At 51.7% G+C, this 12,014-nt stretch overlaps 4 protein-coding genes across 4 annotated transcripts; 3 read left to right on the top strand and 1 right to left on the bottom strand.

The window, feature by feature from the left end:
• Positions 1-87: 87 nt before the first annotated feature.
• On the top strand, positions 88-1,213 carry CC77DRAFT_510189 (protein-L-isoaspartate O-methyltransferase). The gene is made up of 3 exons (XM_018531976.1): positions 88-229; positions 336-447; positions 504-1,213. Exons 2-3 carry the CDS (start codon positions 346-348, stop codon positions 1,068-1,070), a joined length of 669 nt encoding a protein of 222 aa, XP_018389709.1. The 5' UTR covers positions 88-229; positions 336-345; the 3' UTR covers positions 1,071-1,213.
• Positions 1,123-2,077, bottom strand: CC77DRAFT_927985 (hypothetical protein; the record flags this gene model as incomplete). The annotated part of the gene is made up of 2 exons (XM_018534023.1): positions 1,123-1,764; positions 1,826-2,077. The coding sequence occupies 2 exons, from the start codon at positions 2,075-2,077 to the stop codon at positions 1,123-1,125; spliced, it is 894 nt and encodes a 297-aa protein (XP_018389708.1).
• Positions 2,078-2,232: 155 nt separating this feature from the next.
• On the top strand, positions 2,233-4,691 carry CC77DRAFT_981232 (cystathionine gamma-synthase). The gene is made up of 7 exons (XM_018536077.1): positions 2,233-2,510; positions 2,561-2,655; positions 2,703-3,461; positions 3,507-3,842; positions 3,900-4,090; positions 4,193-4,419; positions 4,482-4,691. The coding sequence occupies exons 1-7, from the start codon at positions 2,445-2,447 to the stop codon at positions 4,599-4,601; spliced, it is 1,794 nt and encodes a 597-aa protein (XP_018389707.1). The 5' UTR covers positions 2,233-2,444; the 3' UTR covers positions 4,602-4,691.
• Positions 4,692-7,772: 3,081 nt separating this feature from the next.
• On the top strand, positions 7,773-9,722 carry CC77DRAFT_510104 (hypothetical protein). The gene is made up of 3 exons (XM_018531975.1): positions 7,773-8,531; positions 8,586-8,966; positions 9,014-9,722. The coding sequence occupies exons 1-3, from the start codon at positions 7,999-8,001 to the stop codon at positions 9,429-9,431; spliced, it is 1,332 nt and encodes a 443-aa protein (XP_018389706.1). The 5' UTR covers positions 7,773-7,998; the 3' UTR covers positions 9,432-9,722.
• The last annotated feature ends 2,292 nt before the right edge of the window (positions 9,723-12,014 follow it).

The raw sequence follows: 12,014 nt of genomic DNA, 5'->3' as shown, positions 1-12,014 counted from the left end.
GCGCGACAAGGGTCGTCTTATCGATAGCAGGGATCAAGCATGTCGCGTCCCTTACATCACACCCCTCATTGACAGCTCCACGAGCTCCTCACCTGGGCGCGCTTGCCACATGTACTCTATGCATGCACCATGAGCTATTGACAGTCATAATCGCGTTAGCCTGGAGCTTCATGGTGGTCAACAATACACATGAGTACATATCTACTTGACTATAGTATCCTTTCCCCTTGCTTTCCTAAAACATCTCTACTCACGGTGCCGTTCCTAACTAAGCTCAACCGCATACGCGGGCCCTCTCTTTCCACCAGTCACCGCCATATCGAGGTACAGAGTAGAGCTTTCAGCATGGCTTGGCGAAGTTCTGGAGAGACTAACGAGGCGCTGATCACAAATCTCGTAAATAACAAGCTTATTGGGTCTGAACGTGTCAGAGACGCCATGCTACGGGTAGGATTAGACGTGTCGAAAACAACAACTAGTTCAGGTATAATAACAGTCAATAGGTTGACCGCGCGCACTACGCCCCAGCATCACCTTACGAAGATTCTCCACAGCCTATAGGCCACAAGGCCACCATCTCCGCACCGCACATGCATGCTTCAGCGTGCGAAACACTTCTCGACCACCTGCAGCCCGGTGCCAAAGTCCTTGATGTCGGTTCCGGCTCAGGCTATCTTACAGCTGTTCTCGCCAACCTAGTTGCGCCTAACGGAACCGTCATTGGCATCGATCATATTCAGCCCTTGAACGATCTAGCAGACAGCAACATGCGGAAGTCAGAAGAGGGACAGAGCATGTTGGAGTCAGGGCATGTCAAATTTGTGACCGGAGATGGGCGGAAAGGTTGGGCAGAGGGTGCGCCGTACGATGCCATTCATGTCGGAGCTGCTGCTGCTGTCCACCACCAGGCCTTGACCGATCAATTGAAAGCTCCGGGCCGGCTCTTTGTCCCAGTCGCCGAAGGCTGGGCGCAGTATATTTATGTCATCGACAAGAAGGAAGACGGTAGTCTTGAGCGCCAAAAGTTGTATGGTGTACAGTATGTGCCGTTGACGGATGCGCCAGTGTAGGTCAAGGTAGAATTCCAAGGGTCTTGTAGTCTATAGCCGTCTTGTACCACTACTATCCAATCATGCCCTCGAACAACTCGTCTCTGCTCCTACGTAACTCGTCAAGCCTAACCTCCAGCTTACCCACTTCTTTCCTGGCAGCTTCCTTGTCTGCAGGTAAGCCGCCAAACTCGGCAACCTGCCGCTCCAAGCCCTCGACTCGTTCTCGCAGCTCATCCAGAACCTTCTGCTGCTCCAACATGTCGGTGATGGCCTCGGCAGATCCAATGTTCTTGGATCCTGGCGTCATATTTCGCGACTGCGATGATTGAAGGGACGACAATTTGTCTTCGTGTTCGCGGATCTTTGTACGTAGGTGCTTAACCTGACGCGTCTGTTCCGTCGTCTGGCGCTGGAGACTGGACGGCGTTGCGAAGGCGGGGTTCGTTTGCAGCTCGTGCAGTTGGGTTCGGAGGAGGGTTTGCTGCTTATCCAAGTAGTTCTGTAGCGTGTGAATATGCGCCAGCTGATTCGTGAGGCTCTGTGAGGCGGTCGTATGCTGTATGAGAGCGTGCGCGATGGTCTCAGGGTTGGCGGCCGGTGCATTGAGGGCTACAGCTGTAGATGCCAGCGCATCAAGCGCCTGCTCGCCTTCGGGAGTCAGGCTTGCTTTGAGGCTCGATAGTATCTGTTCGTCGTCTTCATTCCTTTGGACCTACCGTCGTGAGCGGTGTGCTCGAAGCGCGACTGCTATTGCGGACCTATAATTCTCATACCTCATCCAGCTCCTTTAAAGCCTCCCTCTCTAAGCGCTCCATTACCGTCCTCTCATCATCCGCCCTCTCGTTCGCCATAGACAGCTCACGGAGTACTTTGAGCGTTTCGTCATTGCGCTCGAACGTCGGCACTGTACGACCAGCGTACTTGTACGACAGCCATGAGTCGATATGCGCCCAGTCCTGAGCCTGCGCACGTTGCTGGCGCGCCTTGGATGGCGAGAAGAGGTCCGATGGGGTGAGGTTGTCCATTGTTGTGCTGGTGGTATCGTGTCGATTGGGGAGCTAGCCTAAGCTCCTACAGAAGAAGACAACGCAAAAGTGGGGCCAGTGCGAGCGTGAACCGGTTCAAATGCCCCAGTCGAGGGTGCATATGTGGATGCAGTCACGTTCCGGGCTGCCATAGAGACGCGGAGAAAGTGACGCTGCATTATCGATAACCTTAAATTTCCACTTAGCACGTCGCAAGTGCCGAAGTCGGAGCTAATCGGCTTTTGGAATAATCCCTTGTGCAATTGGAGTCATTGCGTCTTTATATCTGATTTACCTGCCCCATTACTGGTGTCCCTCTCACCCTTTAGTCGCTGTTCTATTATTTCTCCCCATATCAACTTTCGACATGTCGCCAATGGTCCTGGAGAATGACGTAGAAGTGGGAGAGAGTCTGCCACCGGCAACTGAGCACGTGCGTCCAACTTCACTAATGGACTCCATACAATGTACTAACGAGTGTAGGCTGTCAGTGTCTCACTGCCGACATGGCGGGCAAACGTAGGATATGAAGAGGGTGAAGAATGGGTTATCAGCAAAATGAAGACTGGCTATCCTAGGTGCGGTGTGGCGAAGTACATGGCGAACGCACGCTAACCATCAAAAGATTCTTCATACATAAGGTTATACAAGCTTTTGCGGCTGCCATCGTCGAGAAGCATGGAAAAGATGAAGAGAGTGCGATGCTGTTCCCCACAAACGCCACCGCATCAAGATGTCAGGACTTCTTCCTACGGCAAGCACCCGACCTGGATGCGTCGCAAGTCCGGATTCTTGATTTCGTACCTGCAGCTGAGAGAGCACGTTCGGAAGAGTTGCAGATCATATCCCCGAGAGTCTCAGCTGTCCTCTTCCCAAAAGAGCGCTTTAGCATTGCCAAAGCATTCTGGCAGCACTCTGGGGATGGTGTGTCAAGTCGAAGAGCGGAGTACTGCTCCCAGCTTTTCAAGGAAGGCATTCTAGTAGACGCTTCGACGCTTAATCAGTCAGCAAGAGTATGCAAGGGTCCCAGACGATATCAGAAGAAGACGTCAATTGACCTGGACACCTCGGGCGATTTCACCAACGGCAATGGAGAGGTGCAGGATCCCACTCAGTTTGTGGAAGAGAGATTTGGTCGAAACCTGGATCTCTCCAAAACTAAGAACGCAAAATTAGCCATTCGCCGGCGCATCGCGGGTTCATTGACTGCGGACGTCAGTTTGACAGAAGCAATGACCTTGGATCATGATGCTGCAAGGAGGCGGCCGGTCGCAGGATTCTCTGAAGACGATGTATATCTGTACCCCACAGGAATGAGCTCGATTTTCAATGCTCACCGGAATCTCTTGAGAGCAAAGGGCTCAAAGAGAGCCATTGTTTACGGGTAAGCCTCTTACTTCGTCCCTTTATACCACGCTTACAAAATCAGCTTCCCTTATATCGATACACTGAAGATAACCGAGAAGTTCGGACCAGGCTCGCAGTTCTACGGGTTCGGCTCAGCAGAGGAGCTGGACGACCTCGAACAGCGTCTGGAAGGCGGCGAAAGATTCGTCGCGCTGTTCACTGAATTCCCAGGAAATCCGCTGCTGAGGTCACCAGACCTAGAGCGGATACGCAAACTAGCGGACCAGTACGACTTCTGCGTAGTTGTAGATGAGACTATTGGCAACTTCATAAACGTCAATGTTTTACAATATGCCGACGTCGTTGTCAGTAGTTTAACCAAGGTCTTTAGTGGAGACAGTAACGTGATGGGTGGAGGGTAAGCACTTCTTGTACGTCTCTATTCCAGAGAACATCTGCTGACAAACGTTTAAAGCCTCGTGCTCAACCCAAAAGCAAAGAACTATGCCCTTCTCAAACGAACATGGGAAGAAGACTACGAAGATAACCACTGGGCCGAAGACAGCATCTTCCTCGAGCGCAACAGCCGAGACTTTGTCTCAAGAATTGATCGTATCGGTACCAACGCTGAAGCCATCTGCGATGTACTGAGCGCACACCCTCGCGGTATGTTTTCCCTCCATATCTTTGTATTTCTATTACACCCTTGCGTTCATATACTTTCCGCCGTCACATGTCAAATTAAAGCATCTGCCTAACACTAGACAGTCAAACAAGTAAACTACCCCAAGACGTCACCAACTCGCCATTTCTACGAGAAATGCCGTAACCCCAACGGTGGCTACGGCGGTCTCCTGTCCGCGACCTTTTTCACTAAAGCGGACGCGATCGCTTTCTTCGACAACCTCGACACCGTGAAAGGACCCAGTTTAGGCACAAACTTCACGTTGAGTTCGCCCTACGTGATTCTTGCGCACTATGGAGAATTGGACTGGGTAAGTAACTTACCTTCTCTCTCGCTGCTGACATGGCGGCTTTGCTAACAATGGTATCATAGTGCGCGAAATGGGGTGTTGAAGCTGATCTGATTCGATTTAGTGTGGGGTTGGAGGAGACAGGCAAACTAGTCGAGACATTCAAAAGGGCGTTGGATGCCATTCCTTCTGCGCAGTCGTAGTTTGGGGCGAAACGAACGAGAAAGTAGCTGCAAATATAGCGATGCAGGCCGAATTTTAAACGTACCGATGTATGGTTACTGAACATTTGCTAAGTGTCTCGTACTTGCTGTATGCAGCTGCAGATATCGGTGGCACTTATCTATTGAAGTCGTTGCCATGGATCTCGTGTCCAATTCATGCAGTGAGAGTCCGGGCTATGGGAGTGCTACTCCAGCCATGAAAGAAATCTCTGTACGTCACTCGTTCGTTACCACACTCATGAGAGAACATCATGCTCTGTGTCGATCTTGCACTCAGGACGGGAAAATCAGAATCGAGAAATGTCTGACGCAGATCTTGCGCTGCGATGGACACAACTTTTCGGACATACGCCGGGATCAGAACCTGGTCATGAGAGAAAGGACGAATGCGTCATGCTGGAACCATTGTGATCGATTCCACAGGTTTTGGGTGGATCATGTCACTGATGATGGAGAGTGAACATTGTAGCGAGTCAGTAGACACACTATACGCGTATTCCCGACGGAAACCAGTTTCCCCGTCACATCTGTGACGTTTTGTTGTTGATCGGCATAGGTGTTTTCCACAACGTGCACATATTGCTTAGGCATGTTCTGCGACACGTACTCGGTAATTACTGGCCTCTGGCATAACCGAAGTATCATTACCCTTGACTATCCCATGCAGGTACCCATGTTGGTCTGACAGTTCCTCGATGCTCGTGTCGCAAACTTCAATCGTTCTTGTCTGGGTGCATTTATTGGTTCGCAAAAGCTACCTGGGCCGTTGCTGGATCGTTAAGGCAGACCGTTCTATTGATTGGATGCTGTGAGGCTCTCTGGGGCGGTTGAGCAGTTCCGACATTCCGTAGTGAAACACAGTAAGCAGTATGGAAGGCCTAAGAGGGCTGTGATTCGGCCAGGTCATTTGCGAGATCGAAGTCCAGTAGCGATCAATGCTGAGGCTTGGATGAGGTCTTGTAAGGCGTCTGCTTTGTCACTAAGAATAATTGGCTTACGATGAAGGTAAACACGCTTCACGTCTTTGTGGAGACGCGCAATGGCAATGGAACAGCAAGCCAGTAGTAAATGCAACTACGGTTAGTACTGTCAGTGATCTGTAATTGACAGGCTGCGCGTGTTACGTTGTTCTTTCGATATCGTGTTAGACGAAACACCTGGGTACTTAGTTGAGCCTGTATAGCAGGCACTATGCTAAGAGCAGAAACGGTTCCTCCACACATTTGAATCAGTCATTTGCATATTCGACCTGACGCAGCGAATTCATGCAAAATTCAGCTTCACTTGAGAACTTCACAGTGTTGTCATAACTGCTAACAGCTGTGACAGCTATGGTGTTTAAGTTGGCATAGTGCGATCCAGAGGATATTGGAGGTATCGTATAAGACATGTGACAAATGTGCCTATAGTACAATACCGACAATGTGGGGACTCCAGTCCCTGCGACTTACCAGGGAAATACCAGGCTGGGCATTTTAGCTTCGCATGAACTTCGCTTCATGCTGCCTGGCGTGAGTGCATCTTAAGCTCGGCTTCGTATGGTCCATCAGGCGTGCCAGCGGCGGCTGGGAAATATTTGCGTGAGCAGACTTGCAGCAACCCAGGGCTGAGCCTCAATTTTTCGGGGACCTGAAGACTACGGTCGCCGCCGATGCGTTAAGGCTGACCAACCTTGGAACCACGGAGATGCCTGCGGGTACCGTGGGTCTTTAGATAACAGTAGACTATGAGTCCCGCACGCGGTTATCTCGTGTCCTTACATACATGACCGCAACGGTGGTATCAGTGGCCAGGTGGTGACTGACTTGCATAATATCAGAGCTATGATGAAGCCGAATGATTGCTGCCGGCCGGCATCCTTTGCGTGCTCGCGTACCAGGGCGGAATCGGTATAAGTCGACTCCGGCGCAGTGGATCCACGCAAAACTGAGCCGTCTCAAATTCGAGAATAGGCAGGACCCGCTACTTTCGGCGATAGTGATTTGTGGCTTTGATGAGATGGCTGTTTAGGGGGAGGCGTGGAGTTGCAATTGGCAAAGAGCCCTGTCCAATCACAAGGGCCTTGGCACTCATAGCGCCACGACACACTTCACACGCGTAGCTGTGCGCTCGTCATTGCACTAGGGGGTCACGATGGCCTGAGTTCTACATACGGAGCCGAACTCCAGTCTCCGCAAACACATCAAAGGTCAAGCTTCTCTCGGAGTGGGGCCAGAATATCTACCGTGAAAGGCAGCACTTGCATGCCCCTCCGAAATTTCAAACACGTGGACTCTTCAGCATCCCATCCCAAGGTCTCGTTTCGGTCTCCACCATTTCCCTCTGTACTTTCATGAAGAGTTGTTCCCAGAGTCATATGTCTTCTCTGAAGCTTCGAGATGTCTTCCAGAAGTGACACCACTGCAGGCGTGCCGCCAAGTTCTTGCCGTTCACATTAACGGCATCGCTTCCGAAAGACAACGGGCCGCTTAGGCATTGGCCAGCACGTGCTCGGGCGATACTGCAGCGAGCCAAATTTAGAACGACACAATGAGCTGTGCATTGGCAGAGCATGACACGGGGTTTGAGTTGATGAACAGCATGCTCCCGTGGCAGTGTCCGTGATCTTTCAGGTTGAAGCTGGGCATACGCCACCCCTCTTTCGACCGCATCTTACCCGAAGCCGCACACATCCTGTCTATCGTGTATTGTCGCGGCCCACCCGCGGCTAACGCAGAGAGATCTGACAGGCCATTTCTCAACACCAAACTTAACACGGTTTGGCTCTTCGTCACAGGCGCGGGATTATGAGCGCCACCAACCCTCTGCTTGGCGAATAGGGCGCCCATCAACGCCAGCATTCGTGGCACCGCCAACGCTGTATGTAGCGATGGCATCACTTGATGGTTGTCAGGGACAGACTTTCGGATTAGTGGTGGGGTCATGGCGAAGAAGTTACTGGCAGAACACGAGGCATGCCTACAATCCTCAAATCTAGAGAGAGTCGCGCAATTCTTCCTGGTGCGTGGGTACCCCCGGCCCAGGCCTGCCAGGCACCCATTGCGGGTGCACGTCCTGTGGCTAGTCAACGGTCGGAGGGCTAGGATTGTTCACGACTAGGATCAGCATCCTTCGAGTCCACAGCCGCAAAGCCGGCTCTGTCGTTGTTGGGTCATGAAGCTCAGATGCTCTGTTACTGTGCATCCAGTATCCCCCATGTAGGGCGCAGACCACATGGGCACCGTCAAACGTCAAGGTTAGATTCGTGATTCTGCCTCGCATTCAACTTGCCATAAGGCTGGTATAATCCCACCTGACGGGCCGTGTCCAGAAACACAAACGTACGTCTACCCCACTGGTACTCTCCGCATCAGATGTTGCCTTTCCGTTGTTGAACATGACCCATCGGTCTTCCAAAACCCATCAACCCAAGACGACGACCATCTCACGAAGACTTAGGGACCGTGCCGACCAGAACTTATCTGTTCAGCCACCAGAAATTCCACAAATAAGAGGAGCTCGCTCCCACCGTGCCGCAGACTTGCCAACGCCCCGCCACAATTCCATTGATTATCAGACGCCCGGGTCGCACCCACTTCCACTAGCCTGGAATACTTCACACGTTCTCGAAGACATCCCACCTAACAACACCTTCCATTTATTGGAATCTGACCACGACCCGTCTCCCAATCCTTCTTTTGCGCAAGCATTAGATTTCTCGCATCACGAGTCCCTTCAAGGTTCCAACTCCGAACTCGAGTCAAGTGTCAACCTTCGAGCGGCGCACATTTCACACGACCAGCCCACACGAGCACCCGCTCTTGTCTCATCGCCAGTATCTTCCATTTCTGGTAGCAACGACCTCGAGCTACAGTTGTCGGCAGACCTCGAGCAGCCGAACAGATCGTCTCTAGAATTGCAAGATATGAGGTATTTTACCCCACTGACCATAACGTGAACGTCAACGTTTTCTGACACGAGCAGCACCTTGGGCTTCATGATGCCATCTTCGCAGTACGGTATGGGTCATTACGGCTCTCCACAGACCTCTTACTCATCAGGCTATCCACCGCTGCAATCTTACGCGGAGCCAAGGTCTTCAAACTCAAATCCATACAGCTCATCTTATGCTTCAAGTCCAGTGCACAACGAAAGTCAGCAAAGAAGACCTGATCAACACCCTATTTTGCCGCCATACCAGCCCCAGCACCCATCACTTCCACGGAGTCCGTACCAGCAGCAACAGTCTACCGATCTTTTGCGAGGCCATGCATCTCCTATGGCTCCTTCGGCACATTCTTACACGTATTCAGCGCCCCATAATAGCGTCCCGGCTCAGTCACTGGGTAGTAACACCTACTCATCGTAAGTTGATCAGGAATCTAGCGGAGATCGTCACTGATAAAAGGTAGTTCACAACCGTACCCAGCAACTACTTATGGTTCCAACGAGTATCACCCTCTACCAACGATGTACCCACCAACGACCACGACACCTGCCGTGTATCCTTCGTACGAGTCTTCGCAGAGTGCTCCACCACCCAGTGGCTCAGTACCTGCACTGTCTTCATCACCGAGCACGCAAGGTAATTCAGTAATGCCACGTGTTGTGAATTCCCGACCAAAGCCGCAGTGTTGGGAACACGGGTGCAATGGACGGCAGTTCTCTACGTTCAGTAACCTTCTGCGACATCAACGGGAGAAATCAGGAACTGCGTCGAAAAGTTCCTGCCCCAGATGTGGAGCTGAGTTCACACGTACTACTGCAAGGAATGGACATATGGCGCATGATAAATGCAAGCCAAGAAGAGCATCAGAAGCAAGCGGATAGATGAAGTCGCATCTCACTGTTTGATCTACCTAGAACTATCCGTGTCGCGAGGGGCAGAAGTAGAGTATCGCTCCGTCTGAGCGAACACGCCGAGTGCAAAATGGCACAGTATGGTCCTAGGCACCGAGCCCTGGCCCACGACGAAGATATGGACGCACCGAAGCGGAGGCACGCCGGTAGGCGACTGTACCAGCCGGGGGCCACCCAAGGGCCCAGAATCTTCGATTCAGTCGCTACAGGGCGCGTATGGACTGCGCGAAAACCATACTTACAAGTCGCTGCACACATGTTGTGCTTTTGCACTTTTCAGTCTACACCAAGACATTTTGGTACGGTGCGTGCGCCACGGCCGTTCACTAAAGCATTCGGCCACCGGAAGTTCCTTTCAGCATTTTGATTATAACCAAGCGCTTATTTATTGTCATGATACATATGCATACATAGATTTCGGGTACACCTGTCTCAGAAGTAGGGAAAGCTACTGCAACAAGCGGTCTTTACATCCTGTTTCCCATCAATCTCAAGATCATCAACCGTCAAAAGATACTCGCACGTTCAACGAGCCATATCAATCTATTCGCCATGACCCGTCGTACAAGAAAGACTGAATTACGGAGGAGGGCGTCGGGCGTCAGCCCGTCGAGGGATTGCGGGAGGATTTGGAGGAGCGTGCAAAGCAGGAACATGGAGTTCCTGCTGCTTGGGGGTGCCCTGGTAGCTCTTCCCTGCGATGTATCCGACTACATGGTTCACACAGAATCATCGGTCAGTACCTTACTCCATATCAGGGTCCACAGACAAACAGAGAATCAGGCCGACGTTGTCCCGCACGGCATGGTTCGGCACTGCCGCGCGAAATCTTAATGCGAAAATTCATAGCTTAAGCTAAAGGGGGAATTTTACCGACCAACCTCCACGATTCAGCAAGAAACACCAGATCGCAAGGCAATTCCGATATTTTCTAGCACTGCAATCTTAATCTTGACTTGCAACAACTGATCTCATTGCAAGCCCCATATTCATGACAAGTCTCGTACCCGGGTTGCAATTCGCCATATCCTTCACGCCATGCGCACCAATTATCATGAGCCGGTTTCATATTGCATTAGCCGTAAACAGGCGAGCAAGGCTGCCGACAAGCTCGCACGGCTTTTTGCGAATTTGAGTAACGATCAAACTAGCGGGCCGTTGTCGCCACGACTTGGGGCGGGTAAGCCTTGTAAAGAGCACCCACCGCTGTGGAGAAAGACCAACCACGAACCGAAGATACCGAGAGGCGCCACTGGCGCGCAGCATTGTCTGACAGATTGTCCAGTTTAAGGTCAACAACCGTGGTCCGGGCTGCTGTACTCAGGTGAACCATGTCACCGGTATAGCGGCGGCTACGGTAGCAGTGTTGATTCGCTGCTCTCTTGCACCTTGACATCACCGGGCAGCGGAACAATAAACCGCCATGTGTGTGGTCCCTTGTCTCGGAAACCGACAGCCGCATGTTGGCGTGACTTTCAACACCGAGATGCAGAAGTACATATGCATATGTGGGATGCTCCGGTGACGTGGATATTTCCGGTCTTGATATGCAATGTGCAATCAAACACACGTTCGGTGGCTTACTGGTTGCGGCAGGCAGCTCTAGTCGACGTGCATTAAAGTGCGTGATTGAAGCTTCGGCATGCATGTTGCCAAGACAGTCACTGCAGCTCAGAAACGCGACTAACGCCATATTACTGATCAAGAAAATAGGTATGAATATCATTATTCATGTTCCGCCCTGGTCTTGCTCCGCAAGACCCGCACTGACACGCATATTGCGATACGCACCCGACTCTAGGACGGACATGTAACCAAAATCCGGTTCATCGCAGTCGCTTAATCGTGTGCTGTGCAGGCGCGGCAGGTTTAGCGTATGCTCGGAACCATACCACTGGAACTACCCCTAGGTAATTGGCTCCTGACCGCTTCGCGCAAAAGATTGTGCCTAAGCACGGGATTTCGGTCGATTTCAAGCACCGGGCAGTAATGACGCGAAAGGGTCTTCGATGTTCCAACCTGTTTCGCCCCCACAGCAGAGTGCGAACCTGACATGCTTTGCTGACCAGTGGATCGAGTCGAGCTGGGAGAATCGCAAGGATTATCCGGCGGGGCGCGGCTGCGCGGGAAGGATGACAGTCACTTGATCCCTCAGTAGACTTAACAAGGATGGGACATGGGGAGCACTGAGTTCTTGACGTTCGGTAGCACGTGAAAAGCATTGCGTTCGGCTCCGATCTCAGCTTCCTACAAGCGAGTAGCTGACGAAGTAACGCAGTGGCGGATCCGGAACTCAGGAACCGGAATGAACTCGAAGTAAGGCCGCGGCGTGTACCACTTCACTCCACCATCTGTGGTACCCAGGGTGGGCACGATCGAGTTATCGGTCCGCTCACCAATTTGCATACGGAGTTTCAATGATGCAAAACTGCCTTCAGGGCTTTAATGGCCGGAGTGCTTGCCGACCTAGGATATCATTGCCGGTGGCACAGCAAACAGGCGCAATCCCCCCTTGCCCACTTTGCCTATCTCAAAATACTTGAATCGTATGTT

This window comes from Alternaria alternata (genome assembly GCF_001642055.1).
Source record: "Alternaria alternata strain SRC1lrK2f unplaced genomic scaffold CC77scaffold_3, whole genome shotgun sequence".
Lineage (NCBI taxonomy): Eukaryota > Fungi > Ascomycota > Dothideomycetes > Pleosporales > Pleosporaceae > Alternaria > Alternaria alternata.
The sequence above is the reverse complement of the archived record's forward strand: the minus strand, read 5'-3'. Positions and strand labels throughout refer to the sequence as shown.